This window comes from Pagrus major, chromosome 14 (assembly GCF_040436345.1).
Source record: "Pagrus major chromosome 14, Pma_NU_1.0".
Classification (NCBI taxonomy): Eukaryota; Metazoa; Chordata; class Actinopteri; order Spariformes; family Sparidae; genus Pagrus; species Pagrus major.
This window is the reverse complement of record NC_133228.1, coordinates 24,137,253-24,152,922: the sequence shown is the minus strand read 5'-3', so window position 1 is coordinate 24,152,922 and position 15,670 is coordinate 24,137,253. Positions and strand designations below refer to the sequence as shown.

Sequence of the window (15,670 nt, the reverse complement as noted above, 5' to 3'; positions counted from 1 at the left end):
GTCAGACTATCATTAATAACCAGCTTGATTTCATGTTTTTAAACTCGGAGATGTCTCACAGGGTGAATTAGAAACGCAGCAGGATCAGACAGGAGACGAGGAGACAGACTGAACTCTGCAGAGTTACTGAGCGGCTTTGTTACCTTTGGCTAGCTGTTTCCCTCTGTCTCAAGTCTTTGTGCTAAGCTAAGCTAACCGTCTGCTGGCTGTGGCCTCATAGAACGGACATGAATGTGAGGGATTGAGCTAACTTTTTACCAGGAAATGAAGAAGAAGGAGATTTTTTATAACAAGATATTAAATATTTATTCGTCGCTCTTACCTCATTTTTCCATCACATCTGGCGGCCTGGCTCTACTCGGTTTTCTACTCGGCGCTGCAGGGATTTGCATTTCCATCACAGCTGGTCTACCTGCCTGAAGGTGTGTCTTAAAACAATGACGCTCACAGTACTATCGCAGAATCACCACTAACAAAGTGGCTCCGCTACTTCAGCTACAAACAAGTTTAATTTCCTGCAACTTCTTCACAATGAAAGCCCCCCTGTTATTTAGTCATTTTAAAGCTTTTATTATGAAGCAGCATTACAGGAAACGCTGTGTTTTCAGCAGCAGTAACTAAACACGACTCCTGAAACAGCTGAAAGTGAACACGATGAAACAGTAAAACACAGCAGATGTTTGAAAGAACAAACAGGACGAGAGAAACTAAAGAGATTCAGTTAGAAGCTACAAAAGTACTGAGAGCTCGCTCAGGTCCGCCTCCTCTGAGGTCCCCCAGTGTTCCCAAGCGGTGTTACTGTCGGTGTCAGTCTCACAGACAACCAGAGCTTTACGTTTTTTCTCAGAGTCTCAAACACAGGACCAAACGTGAGTTTATTCACTCATTTAGTTTATAATGGAGACGTGAAAGCAGATAGAAATGGTGCCAGGCTGCCAGCCCGGCTTCATTTTCCCGGGAGATTTCATGTCCGGTGGCGAACAGAATAGCAAAGTGAAAGTGAGTTTTTTCGGTGTCGTAAACACTAATGGTGTCATTCTTACAGTGTGCAGTCAACATATACTTCATCATGATACATCAGAGCAGAACAACTTGTCTATTCCCAGTTTGACCAACGTTCTGATTTAACTGCTATTTCTTTCTTTCCTGACTAAAAGTCACATGAACTAAAACTTCAGTTATCCCAACACTGGTGCTCTGCAGCTGTCAAAGAACAATTATATCATATGTTGTTTACCATCTTTCATATCGTTGTGTGTAATGACCCCGGCGGTCTCTAGGGGGCTCCAGCAGGGCCTCAGCCTCTGTAATCATGTTTAAATGTTATTTCACAGGTTTCCCCTCCCCCCTCCACGCTCGCTCTAACGCCATTAAGACCTGATATTCAGTCGGCAGGTTAACGCTCCCCCGCTCAGCCCCGACCGCACCGTGCTGCTCTGCATCTGCCGCAGCTGCTTTTATGTGATTTTATTGTGTTTTTCGTTTCTGAAAAGCAAATCTTCATCAGGGCACAATAAAGTTTTGAATTGAATCAGAGGTTTTCATTCAGCAAAAAGCTGCCGCGGAAACACGCCGGCGAACAATAAGTGCTAATGGATTTATATATAGGGGCCGGGCAGGCAGTGTGTGTGTGTGTGTGTGTGTGTGTGTGTTGTACTGTAGCAGTAAGTTTCTGTGAACCTCTGCTGAATATAAACGACTCAAAATCCAATACTGATCTGTCTCTCTCACTCTCTCTCCCTCTGAAACACACACACACACACACACACACACACACTCTGCAGTAGTGACCAGTCCTCCAGTGAAGCTCTTCATTTGCTGCATTAGCTGTTCCTCCTCAGACTGATGGTACGTCTCAGGCTCTGGTTCTGCAGGATGGCACTGACACTTCAGAGTCTCGCCTGCAGCAAAAAGCAGCAATTTAAATTTGTATAAACTCGTTTATTGCATAAATTTGATTGTAGACTCCCGCTGAACAGGTGAATTCATCAGTAGTTCCTGTACTACATTGAAATAGTTTGAAGATTACTTTCTGCGAGGAATGAAAGGAGGATTGATGTTCGTTCTTGTGCCGTCAGAGGGGAAGTAATGGCAAAACTCAAAAATGACAATTGCAGGTTATTGATGAGAACAAAATGTTCAAAAATACAAAATGAATGACTTTCATCTGTTCAGGTTTGGCTGTGTGCAGGGAAACGTCTTCATTCAGACAAGTGAACATTACAGGGAGGAGCAGAAATAAATCTTCACTGTGCTCGTCTGTAATTCAACTCATCGTTCCAGAAAACCAGACGACATTTTAACAATCAGGAGTTTACGGTCGGTCTGTAGCAGCGACAGGGCCGTGTCTTAAGCCAACACCCCCCCCCATTTTATGCTTTAAATGAATAACTTGGTTTACTTAAGTATCAATAAAGCTGTTAAACGCACAGTATGTAATTTCTGCCATTAGGGGTCTCTCAGTCAAAACAAAACAGATGTAAGTAGCGTGGGATCATGGGAGTCGTTGTCTTCAGTGTTAAGCAGCCTTTGCTGATGAAAATCTATCATCTAACGTGACTCAGTCACAAATGTTAACAGACAAGATAATGTTTTTAAATTTTGCTGCAGGCGGTGGCGAGTGGACTGTCAGCTGGACTTTCCCTTTTAAACAAACCGACCCACCAAACTTGAGCGACTTGGTTTTGGCAAGCCGGACGTTTGGAGGGGCAACCTGCCCTTTGGACATCCAGCCTGTCCACTCTGTCTCGCCCAGAGACACTCCGGAGAGGAAATATAATCCAAGAAGAGCAGCATCTGGCCCATCAGGAGGGACTGCGACAGCCGAAGAGGGTGGTGTGTTTACTGGGGAAACTACAGGTCACAATCCCCGATTTTGGTACCGCCACTAAGCACTGGAGGAAAGGTGAGACTCTACGGGTCGATCACAGTCAGGGCGGTCCACGTCGCTGCAGCGTGTTGTTCATTTCAGGGCAGGTGCACATCTGGCTGTGGCGTAGATTCAACGCAGAAGCAAAAATCAACAGAACATAAACAAATGAACAGTGAGTGAAGGAATTAACGTTGACGTACTTGAACTTTACTTGAGTATCAGAATCATGTTTGTTGCCAAGTGCAAGGACTTTTCTTTCGTGTGTTGATGTATAACAGTGAACATAATACTAGGAAAAGAAATATTTAGCAGCAGGTCTTTAATTTAAAGAGCATTAAAGGAGCATTTCACCCAAAAATTAAAATCCAGTCATTGTCCAGTCATGTTATTTACACCCTCAACGTGCATTAATGCATTTAGCTTAGCAGCTAGAGTGAAGATTTCAGCCTACGAAGGGTTTAAATAACCTCTTTTCAAATCAGTTTGTAATCTGCAGGCTTCAGACGAACTGTTTGGAGCCATTTTACCATTTCATTCTTTTGTTGATAATACTTACATGTTCTTGATTACATAACGTTGTGAATGCAGGATTTTTACCTGTAGTATTTTCAGTGTGCTTCACTCCAGCCCACAGCAGTGTGGAGATGCTGGAGTGCTGTGAGACTCTGACTGATGTAAAACCTCACCAGGAGCTCCTCTTCTGTCTGATATTTTCCTGTCTGTTTGTGTCCACTTGCCTCTTGCTGTTGACCTTTTATGCGACGGTGCGGTTACTTTGTCTACATGGGAGGAGGTCATCAAAGAAAGACTGGACTCATTCAGACCGGCTTCATGTCTCTGCAGGGAGGTGGAGTGATTGGAACATTACCTGCACTCGTCAGTGATTTTAATCCTGTCCAGACTGACGATGTGAGTCATTTTTCTCCTCCAGCTCAGTCATAATTACAGACACAATTACCTTTTGTTCTTCTGCAATATCCTCCTGTGATTTAAATCCTGTGCAGAGTGACTGACCTTGTATTTTAGAGTGGATCTCAGAGTTTTTCTTCCACATGAAGAGCTGCTTGTCCTTCTGCACCAGCATGACGACTGTTAGCTACAGACATGTACTGGTTTTCCCTTCTGAGCCACATTTTAGCCACTAGTTTCCTTTAAAAGTACCTAAATTAACTATGAGCAGTTCCTGTTTGCAGAGTAAATGATGCTAGGGGGCGCTGTATCAAAACCAAACACGTTTGCGGATCGGAGAAAACAGTCGCTGCTCAGCTGATCAGAGCCGGCAAGAGATTCTCGATTAGAGCCGGACCTCCTGGAGGAATAAACACCTGGAGTCACATCTGGTTCTGCTCTGATCCGGAGCTGCTCTCGACGGGAGGAGAGCTCAGAGATTACTTTGTAACTTTTTAGTGACAGCTACAGTTCACAGCTGCAGTATTTGTGCCACATACAATCAAAACATCAGGGATTGTGATGTGTTGTTTCCCCAGTAAACACACCGCCCTCTTTGACAGTTGCGGTCCCATCTGACCGGCCGGCTGCTGCTCTGCTTGGATAATACTCCTCCTCCAGAGCTGCTTTTCTGTGCTGGAGTGTCTCTTGGCCAGAGAGAGTCAACAGGCCGAATATCTGAAGGGCAGGATGCCCCTCGACAAGGAAATGTACTTTACTTCATGAACGTAACGTTACGGAGAGGAAAGAGAGATCCAGAGTCTCTGCTGAGTCTGAGCTGGATTTAAACAGTATGACAAGGCAAAAAATGTGCTTCGCTGGTGGTGAACGCACCATTAAACAACCACCTTTGACAATGAAAATCTATCTGATGTGACTCGGGCACAAATATTGACAGACGTTGTAAAGTTTTATTCACTTCATGTTTAGTCTCGTTCTCCGACTTCCTTCCTCACTCCCCGACTCGCTCTTGGAAATGATAGCTAGAGGGATCAGATGAAACGCACCGTTACTCCGAGTAAACTTGTGAATTTCTCTGATTTGAACATTGTTGGAAACATTTGGGATATAATAAGTACAGATTTAAACAAAATATAGAACAAAGTTCTGGTTGTTTTTAAACATTTTAATGCAGAAATCTTACACATCATATCTTCACAGACTGAAATGAAAAGTTGTGTTTTTTCATATTTCATCTTGAATATTTAATGTTTTAAAGTCTCTGATTTCATTTCATTGCTTTTATGTTTTCCCTCTCTCCTGTATCTCTTCTTTCTTCTTGTTTCTCTTTATGTTCGTCGAACATTATTGAGCTGGACTCAAAAAGCAGATTTACATCTCAGGAGATTATCATGCTTCGATAAAAGAAAGCATGCTTAGATAAAAGTCAGTATAAGACAAACCTTATTTTATATATTATGATAAAAACCCTCTTTTACTGCAGTTTGTCCTTTGAAATCTATCTATCTATCTATCTATCTATCTATCTATCTATCTATCTATCTATCTATCTATCTTCTCTTTCAGTGTCTGTGTTCATTTTTGTTTAAATGGCCTGCAGAGATGGATTTTATATCCTCCATCCATCATCTTTGCAGAGAGATGTAACCTGAAGAAACAGCCCACGCCTTCAACGCTGCACTCAGAGCGAAGCAGCGTGCGTGCGTCCAAGTGTGAATGTGTGTGTGCACGTGCACGCACAGGGATATAATAGAGGTTAAGCAAAAAGGCAACGTGACTTTGGCTGCCTGAAGGAAAGAGAGAGGTGTGTGTAAGTGAGTGAGTGTGTGTGTGTGTGTGTGTGTGTGTGTGTGTGTGTCTGTGTGTGTGAGGGTTTTAGCTGAATAACTATTTTTTCCCATCTGTGTTAAAACGACCCTGAACGTTAACGTATTCCCTCTCTCTCTGTTTAGCCAAGGTCTGCTATCACTGAGCTGACCTCTGTACGCACACAGATGTTTTTCTCTTTCAGTATTTCTTCCCTTCAATCAGCAGGACCGAGCGTCGTGACGGCTGCTGTGTTGCCGCAGCGCACACAGTTGTTGTTGATGTGTTTGATTGACGGGGCAGAACGAGCTGATCTGAGCCGAGCCGAGCTGATTTCACAGAAACTCAGAAGAAAATGAAAAGAAACTGCAGATTTTAAATCGTTAATGTTTGTTTTCCGTACATAAGTAAAAGGTGACAAACAGCTCGGCTGATTGAGATAGCTGCCAATCAAAGCCATCAGAAGCAGAAACATCCTGCCTTGTTCTTCACATGGAAAGAATGGAACTACAACTAGCTTTTATGTAAATGTAAAATCAAGAAATAACCATTTTAAATGTTGAGAAAATGAGCTAAAAATGTTCTTAATCATGAACTCCTCAAGTTGTAAACACAGGATAACAATGTCAGCATGATGTGCTAAAAGACAATGCAGACATCCCAGGTGAAAACACCATTTTTTTCATGCTCCGGTCAATTTTGAGTAAGTAAGTACTTAGTAAGTAGTAAGAAAGTAGAATGATCTATATTGATTGTCATCTCAGCATAATCGGTTGAAATATCAACAGATACATACTGTGAAGGAGACAACAGCAGTAAGAAAGTCAGTATTAAGTAGCAATTAAGTAATTAGTAAGTAAGTAAATAGCAAGTCAGTCGTAAGTCAGTAGTAAGTTAGTAGGTAGTTAGTAGTCAGTAAGTAGTAAATATTAAGCAGTAGGTAAGTAGGTAGTAGGTAGTAACTATTAAGTAAGTAATAAGTAAGAAAGTAAGCAGTAAGTCAGTAGTAAGTAGTAAGTTGTAGGTAAGTAGGTGGTCAGTAGTAAGTAGTAAACAGTAAATATTAAGCAGTAAGTAGTAAGTCAGTAGTTAGTAAGTAGGTAGTAAGTATAATGATCTACAGTAATTTCATCAAATTTTTAAAATGTTGACACAAAGTGAGACATTCTGTAAATTGTAATTTTGAGAAGTTATTTCAATATCTAATGCTCAGATGAAACGTGAAACAACATAATGAGCTGATTAATGGTGTTTTTACGGGTGGAGATGCTCACGACAAGCTAAGCTGCGATCATTTAAGCTGTACTGACGTGCGACGAGCACAGCTTGGCAACATAAAGGCGTTGCGTACCTTTATGAGGTGTTGGAGGTGTGCACAGTGAGAGCCCGTCGCCTCCACCTCGTCATCTCACAGCTCAGTGTGGCTGATTCCTCTAACACCTTTGCTACCTGCAGTATCTAAAAAGTGATCAGCTGTGATGTCTGCATTGTGTTGCGTAGGGTTGTTTTATTAAAGAATAACATCACCAAAAAAGTTATTTAAAGTGTCCTGCAGGATTACCAGCCTGGTCTCATGTCCAGGTAGTCAAAGACTGTTGTTGTCACGCCCGTCTGCGTCCCAGACAGCTGCACGAGTTACTCTTTCTCGGTCTGTACGAGACACAATCAAAGGAGAGACAATGTAACAACCACACAGGTCATCGTCTGTTACAGGAACTTCTCTCCCCGTTTGTCTGGACCCAATGTCAAAACATCCATCCGACCGCGATCCCGTCGTTTATCCATCATCGGGCCCGCAGGTTACCATAGAAACGATGGCGGGGTCACAATGAAGCAGCTGTGTGTGGCACTGAGGCATCGTGAGGCTTAAACACACAGACAGCCACTCAGACACTCCTGCCAGCTCCAGATGCATTGTGGGTACCAGGGGGGCAATTTAGTTCAAGTGCCTCTGTCTGAGCGCGACAACCGACACACACACAGACACACTCACACACACTTGACATGATTCACCGTGCTGAGTTACAACCCAATTTGCGGAGGGAGAGTTTCACTGATGACCTGGCAACCCCGGCGGCTCCTTTATTTACTATCTGGCAACCCGACATCACATTTACTCTCAACCGAGCCGAGGAGACGCCGGACCCACGGCTGAGTGTTGTTTGTTTCCAGGCATCCATCCTTAGAGGTAAACTGCTCTTCAGGATAAACACTTGAGTCATTTTCCACGGCGACGAACGAGAAGCTAATTATCGCCAACGAGCCAGTTTACCCATCATGCTTTGCTCTGGATTCGTGTGAAACAAACTGGAGTCTCATTACGACAAGCGGTGCGTTGTCATTAGATTCAATGGCTGCATTATTGCTGCGGTGTGTGTGTGTGTGTGTGTGTGTGTGTGCCAGATGGTGATGCATCAACCATGCAGTCATTAGGAGGGAATTAGAATAATGAACAAACTGTCTGTTTGTCTCCTTTAGTTTCCTCCAAACAGTCGCCCACCTATAAATACACAAACACAAACAGCGTATATACCAGCGCGCTATGAACACCTGTAGCAGTTCAGCTCCTCAATGGAAAATTCCAACAATCTGGCAGCAGTAATTGCAAATGACAAAGGAGTGGAGATTAATGGGACTACATGGCAAACGTGGCAATTAATTAATCAAATCCGTCTTTTTTTTGCAGCTTTGGAATATATTTAATCTCATTCTCCCAGGAAAGGTTTTCTTGTTCAGCACCACAGTCAGAAGATTAGACCAGTGTCTTCTGTGTGCCTCCAGTATTGACATGTTTAACCCTTAAATGTGATGGCTTTGGTATTTAGTGACTGGAACACTGTGTCTAATTTATCCATTTCAATTAATTAAGCACTCAGCTCCCTTCCTGAAACTATTTGTCTTTACCAAACACAAGTCTTTGTTTTTTTGCTCCAAAGCTAACTGAAATTCTGACTCCACCAAATTAATTTAACATTTGGTGGAGGCTAGCAGTTTGCCCCTCGCTTTGAGGAAGCTTGGCTGAACCTTGGTCGAACCTTGCTAACCACCTTCCCGCTAATGATTAGCCTAGCTAAGCCCAAAAGCAGGGGGAACTAGCTAGCCTAGCTAAAGAAATACCGCCATTGCTACTTTTACTTGAATAAAGAGGTTGAATCAGTAATTCTACTCTTATTAGTCCTTCCTTTGTTGCAGCTTTGCTAACTGCTAGCCTAGCTCGAGCGATTCCTCCGATGCTAACTGCTTCTGAAACTGCAAAACAACTTGCTTCACACCTGTTGAGTAAAACATCTGCAACATGAGCATTTGAAAGTGTTGAGAAGTTGTATTTTCTCCTGCTCACAGTTTTTTGTGCTAAGCTAAGCTAAACATATCTGTTCACTATCATGAGGACCTCTTTTTTTCAGCTACACTACCCCCACACTAGTGTGGTTTGATTTCATATAAACTGATTAATTCAGAGGAGCTGAAAAATGGGTTTATTAGGATGCCCCCCCCCCCCCCAAATTAAAAATGTTCTTTTTAATTATCAGAGAGATGATTAAGAGACGTTTTCAGGTGCTTCCTCTTGCAGAATTCAGTACTTACTCACCGTTTACTGCTGATTTACTGAATGAAGCCACTCACCAATAAATGTCAGTATGTTACTTTTTTACGGTTTGGGAAACGGAGCAGCTGTTTCTCCCGTCCAAACAAACCCTGAGAAAGTCTCAGAGGTGCAATATGTTATTCATCTCTGTCAGACAGCTGCTGAGTAAAAGCTCGAGCTTTCTGTGTGTAAACGTGCTGCCATCAGATCCCAGCGGCGAGGCGTCGACAGCCGACAGGTCCGCTCAGAGGACCGGACCGGACAGTTCACTTAATGGCACCTTTCATGGAAGAGATCCTCCGATCCAGAGACGAATTCTCACTTCACTCGGCTTTTTAAAGCTGGCGATGATCAGATGCGACAACTATAAGCCCGCCAGCCGCACATTTATGTAATATTCTCCCTCCGGTGGGGAAAAACTGGCACCGCTCAGCGTCCCAGTTTGGAACAAGTTTTACTGGGAGACGACGGAGAGCTCCAAACAAACGAGCTCGTTCATCTTTCACTCCGCCTCATCTGCATAAATTTAAATATGGAGCATAAACAGTGAAGTGTTAGTTTGTTAGCGCAGCGCTGAGCTCCTGGATTGGATCCTGTTATATGTAATGTGGAAGAGAAATGCTCAATTACGCCTGTGTGTGTGTGTGTGTGTGTGTGTGTGTGTGTGTGTGTGTGCGTGCTATGCTAATAATTCCATGGAGGGTCGAGGCAATCAAAAACCTCTCACTTCTAATCAGCGTCACGCAGAGCGACACACACACACTAACTGTTGTAAACCACTCTGACAACGCCAGTATGGGGAGGGAATACCGCACACACACACACACACACACACACACACACCTGACAAACGGTTTGCATGACATGAAAACAGAATGACAAACATACACACACTGCATGTTTAGTCCACACACACACACACACACACACTGCTGGGGAAATAAATAAGGAAAATGAGCGACAGGACAGACGGATAAACATATCAAATAGAAGCGAGAAGCAATCTGTTTTACATTTGTAAAGTGAGCTGTCACACACACACACACACACACACACACACACACACACACACACACTTTGCAGCCTCCTGCCTGGTTTCTGGTCTCTGATGTGATCTGGGTTTGCCGCCTTCAGCTCATAACTGCAGACAGCGAGAAAAAATAGAATAACAGAAGAGGAAAGAATAAAGAACGAACGAGAGCGATGAAGCAACGGGCCGGACAAAGTTCATGTCTTCAGGCTGCTGTTTCTTTCCTCTGGATCAATACCTGCCATTCACCCGCCGTCTGTTGTCTTGTCCCGTTGAAATGCTGAGCGACATCAACCAGACGACATTGATCCAGACGAGGGGCTCTGAGGACGACCTGCCACCGGCCAAGACCGCTTCAACAGCGAGGAGGTGTCGGTGTCTTTATCACACAGCTGTAGGGAAGCAGGGAGAGTGACAACCTGAGACCTCTGTCCGGAGGAGGACCGGCAGTGTAGGGTGTCAGATAAGACCTCACACTCTGCTGAAGTGAAACAGAGTCAAGTAGTGTTTAAGGAAGAGCCTGAATAATATGAAAAGGATGAAAAAAGGGCAACACACTGTAGCTTCCTAGTTTATAAGCACTTCCACAAGTGACGTGCATTGAAACGTAACAGAGGTCCAGTGTGTAGGATCTAGTGTCGAGGCTGCAGATTGTAACCAACTGAAGACACGATATGATACATGACGTTACGTCTGTCGTGTCACGCCACATCGCGTCACGTTACGTTACGTCACATTACGATACGATGTGATACGTTATGATGTCACGATACGATTCAGTACAATTAATTTGTTAACTATATTATGACGTCTCAGTGATTCTGCAAAAATCGATACGTTGTGTTTCAGTTTAGTTGTTACCTGTTTTATTTTGTAGGTTTTATCCTCATCTGTCATGTTTTGTTTTGCCCTTCCTGTTTTTGTCTTTTTACCCGCCTTCTTTCCTGCTCACCTGAGTTTCGTTTGTTAATCTTTTCGTCTGCATGTTCACATCTGTCCTCCAGTCCAGTTTTGCACCTCGTGTCCCTCGTGTCTCCCTGGTTCGTTTAGTCTAGTTTTTGCGGATATCAACTTTATTTTACTAAGAGTCCAATTTGTAAAGAAAAGTACATTTTTGAGTCTCTTTCCCAACTTGTGAAATGCTGACGCTTTGGGTTGGCATGTTGGGCCGACCACCAGCCCAACATGCCAATATTTAATGATAAAGAGACCAACCTATCTTGGTGTCTGCATCTGTGTCCTCAACTGTTGCTCAACTTAACATGGCAAGCCAGTGACTGCATTTCAACGTTTCACAAGCGTGAAACCACTGGAGACGTCCATTTTGAAGGAGACCTCGGGGCAACTTCCAGCTGTATTTGTGGTGAGTTGTTTCTGTAATATAAGACGAAGTCTCCAAACGAGCCACCATGTTGGTCCGGTTTGAAATCCCACAGCACACGGCCCATTAGTGGCGTTCGTCCGATCAGGTGCGGCGGCTGAAACGATGCCCCTGGACACACACCTTCTGTGTATCATGTACACCTGTGCTGTTCCTGCTTTGAAAGGTCAAAATGTCTAAGTCAAGACAAAGTGAGACGACATATTTCTGTATCGATATTTTGTGCCTCCCCTACTGAACACCCTCTCCTCACTCTGGAGTCAGTGTTTGCTTCTGTAGAAACATGCTGGTGCAACATGGTGGACATGGACTAGATTTTCTTCTTCTGCAGATATAAAAGGCTCATTCTGAGATAATTCTTAGTTTCAGGTAATTATACACTGATGAAAACATACTTGCATTTCTGCCCCTAAATCCTTCTAAATTATACACACTGGACCTTTAAAACCTGACTTCAACTTGCCCCGACACACTTAAAATTCGTTACTATGCTTTGACGAACAACTCATCAGATGTAGACGGTAGTGACGACGCTGGCGGTGGCTTTCTTCCTCCCCGTGCAGTCGGGAACGATGTGATGAGAAGAGAAGAGGTTAGCTGAGGCCAGCGACACCAGCAGCTGATCAGCGCTGTGATTCAGCCAACAGAGACTCTAATAAAACATTACAGTGCAAACAGTGGTTAAACGTCTGCCTGTGAACCTCCCGCTACACCGAGCCGCTCCGTCCCAGCGCACCTCAGCATTCATCACAGCGTGTTACCGTCAGTGAATCAGCTGAGCGCAGACACACCGAGCCTCTGTTTGTAGTGTGTCTATTGACCACAGGACTCTCTGTCAGTCCATATCTCCGTCTCCGTCTCCTCCATGCAGTGGATCCATGAATCATGGATGGTTTTGTGCTTTCAAGGAATTTGAAATATTGATGTTTGGATCTGTGTGTGTTCAGCTTTAAGTCTGTTCTCCCTCTGACACGCTCACTTCTCTTTTCTATTCTTCTTCTGCTGCTGCTGCTGCTGCTGCTGCTAGATTGGTGTCAAGTGCAGTGACACACACACACACACACACACACACACACACACTCGTCACACACGGTCTTTCCTCCTAACAAGTGATACACATTCATTACATTCTCGGCCCACGTTGTGTGTTCTCTGCACTTGACACCAATCTACCCCGAGGCAGAAGGGAGTGCCGCCCACTTGGATCTCTATCGCTCTCTCTCCGCCGTCTTCCACCTTGATCCAGTTGGCTGGAGTAGGACTCTAATTGGCCGTGCAATGTCAGAGAGACTGTGTGTGTGTGTGTGTGTGTGTGTGTGTGTCCTGACTTTGTCCAATAACGACACAGTCAAATATTGCAGACTCCAGCTAGTGCCCTCTACAGGCCACAATGTTCATAAAATATTTGAGACAAATTGATTCTTCTTCGGGCTAAAACATAGAAAGTTTGTCTCCGCGGAGACGCTGAAATAATTAAAAAACATACCAGTTCAATACCAGACTGTGGAAATACTCCATGATGAGTCCTGCATTCAGATCTGTTATGAGGAGACACTAGAGGTGAAAACTGATCTAATGATATCAACCTGGAGCTCGTCCTGTATCAGATGTTTAAATGATGCATCCAACGCTACCAAAAATGGCTTCTTCAGAGTCTATCGGAGAAAATACTCAAGAAAAATCCACTGGAGTTGTGCAGAGCCTCAAGCCGATCCCGGGACCAGACTGAACCGGAGCTTTCAGGACTTTTCCACCGAAATCAGCAGGTCAACCCGCTAAAAATCAGCTATTGACCCAATTCCCACTTCCCACAGGCAAGGTAGCCCGTCAGAAACAGGGACCGCATCCCAAAGTCCTTCCTTATATACGCGCCACCACCGGATGTTGATAACGCGTCATCCCTTCACGTGGCGGGAAATACATCAGAATTTAGCGTGTTCACCCGGGTCTTACGTTTAGATCACAGTCGAGCTGAGGTGATAAAAACCTGTGTCTACTAGAGAGTCAACTGACTCGGGTGTAAGTACCGAGTGTACACATTCACATCGCACTCAAAAGCCCGATCTTAAGTGGGATTTTTGACCAGTGGAAAAGGGTATGAGATGTTTTTCTATGGGTGCATTTTCTAATCTGGGTTTTCAGGGGCTTTCTAATGGTGTCAGGCCCGGGTCTGCCTCTGTTCCTGTTATTTCTAGGACATTACAAGGGTTGTTTACATACATATGATTAATTAAACCTTCCCTTTATATACAGTTAGCATGATTTTCTTCACTCAGGATATATGACTCATAATTCATCAAAACACTGTTAAACTAAGTTTGTCACAACAACAGCCAGGTTCAACACTGTTCGAGTAGATAAATCCGGCTGTGAATGAAATATGAACACACCTCTCTGTAACATCCTTCAGATTATAGATAGGAATAAAAGTGGAGAGCTTGGTGTCTGTAGGAGCTGCTGAAGTGGAGATTTGTGTCTGAGAGTCTGAGAAAAAACTCATTTTGTCAAAAAAGGCTTAGAAAACACAAAATGGTGAATAGTAAAAACATTGTAAGTCAAAGATTTCACCATGAAACTTCCACAGTTGATTACTGACATTAAGAATATATTTCATGTATTACAAGTTTTCCGAAATTGTATGTTTAACAATGCAAATGTATCATGCATTATTAAGTTAAAAATGCACAAATTTGCATGAATTTCTGGGACAGAAATGTGACCGTTGATAAAGCCAGGTTCAAAACTGTTGTTCCATTTTTGTTGACGTAGTCGAGTCAAAGTTTTTTTTTTTATCGCTCCATAAATCAGAAAATATTGCCAACAGCCACACAAAAAACATTTTTTCATCATGTTTGCAGGAGAAAATGTTTTATAAATCAGGTTGTGAATGAAATATGAACACACCTCTCTGTAAAAACCTTCAGAGTATAGATGGGAATACAAGTGGAGAGTTTGGTGTCTGTACAGCTACAGTGAAGATTTCAGCTTTAAAACGTCTTTTCAGATCAGGTTGGAGACGTGGATCACACCAGACGAGAAGTGTGGAGCCATTTTATGTTTCTTTGGTTGTTTTTTCCATTTTAAAACAAGTCCCCATCTACTTCAGTCGTTTAGCAGAATGCTGCTGTTTTGCTGTGAAGCTCCAGAAATGTTTTGTGGACGACGAAACTTCACCTGACTTTATATCAGCAATGTAGGGAGGAGATGATGACTGGATTCACATCTTTGGGTGAACTGTTCCTTTAAGTAAAAGTAAATATAATAAAAAAAACCTCTGGAAAAAGCCTGAAACCAGAAGAGTTCAGGCATTAATCACACATTGGTGAAATATTTGGGCGTCCACAAACTTCTGGCCATGTCGAGTAGTTTTCTGAAACAAAGTTTTGGACTCATGTCACCGTCCTGCCGCCTCTGGCTGGAGGAAAGCATCGACCACCGAACCATCTGACCGACAGAGATAAAAGCTAACAGTGAGCTTCACTGAACATGACATAAATCTGACCAACACACACACATACACACTTTGACTGCGTGTGTCAGATAACAGATAGTTTAAAAGCAGACATTCACACACACACACACGTAGAAACACACACACATCCTGAGACAGATGGGCGGGAAATCGCCAATTGTTGTAAAATTAATGGCTCATGTGATAGCCAATCAAACGCTTGGCAGGCTGTGTCAATAGCCAATCAAACAGCTGGCGGTGTGAATGTTGATGAGCTGGACGTCGGTCAGTGTCACCTTGGCAACAGCAGGGGAGCACCTGACCTTCATCACACACACACACACACACACACACACACACACACACACACACACACACACACACACACACACACACCAGCAGCAGAAAACGTGTTTCACGGCGTGTTGGTGACGGACGAGGTGAAACAGCAGCTGCAGGACGTTCAAGTAAATATTTGAATTTGATTTGTGATTTTCTAACAAACTATTTGAAACATTTTGTGAGCTCGTCCTCGAAGAAGCTTTTTATTTTCACAGCAGGGAAGTTTTTTATTATAATTGTGTCGGAAACAGTTTTTACATGTCAACAAATAAAACTGTGGAGAAAAATATGTG

The 15,670-nt window shown here is 43.4% G+C and overlaps 1 protein-coding gene across 1 annotated transcript in view; it reads left to right on the top strand.

Moving 5' to 3' along the window:
- Positions 1-3,655: 3,655 nt before the first annotated feature.
- Positions 3,656-15,670, top strand: part of LOC141008175 (thyrotropin-releasing hormone-degrading ectoenzyme-like) — a 188,517-nt gene continuing 176,502 nt past the window's right edge. Inside the window, exon 1 of the mRNA XM_073480421.1 lies at positions 3,656-3,781. Within this exon, the coding sequence (XP_073336522.1) occupies positions 3,656-3,781 (126 nt within the window). The remainder of the gene's footprint in view (positions 3,782-15,670) is intronic.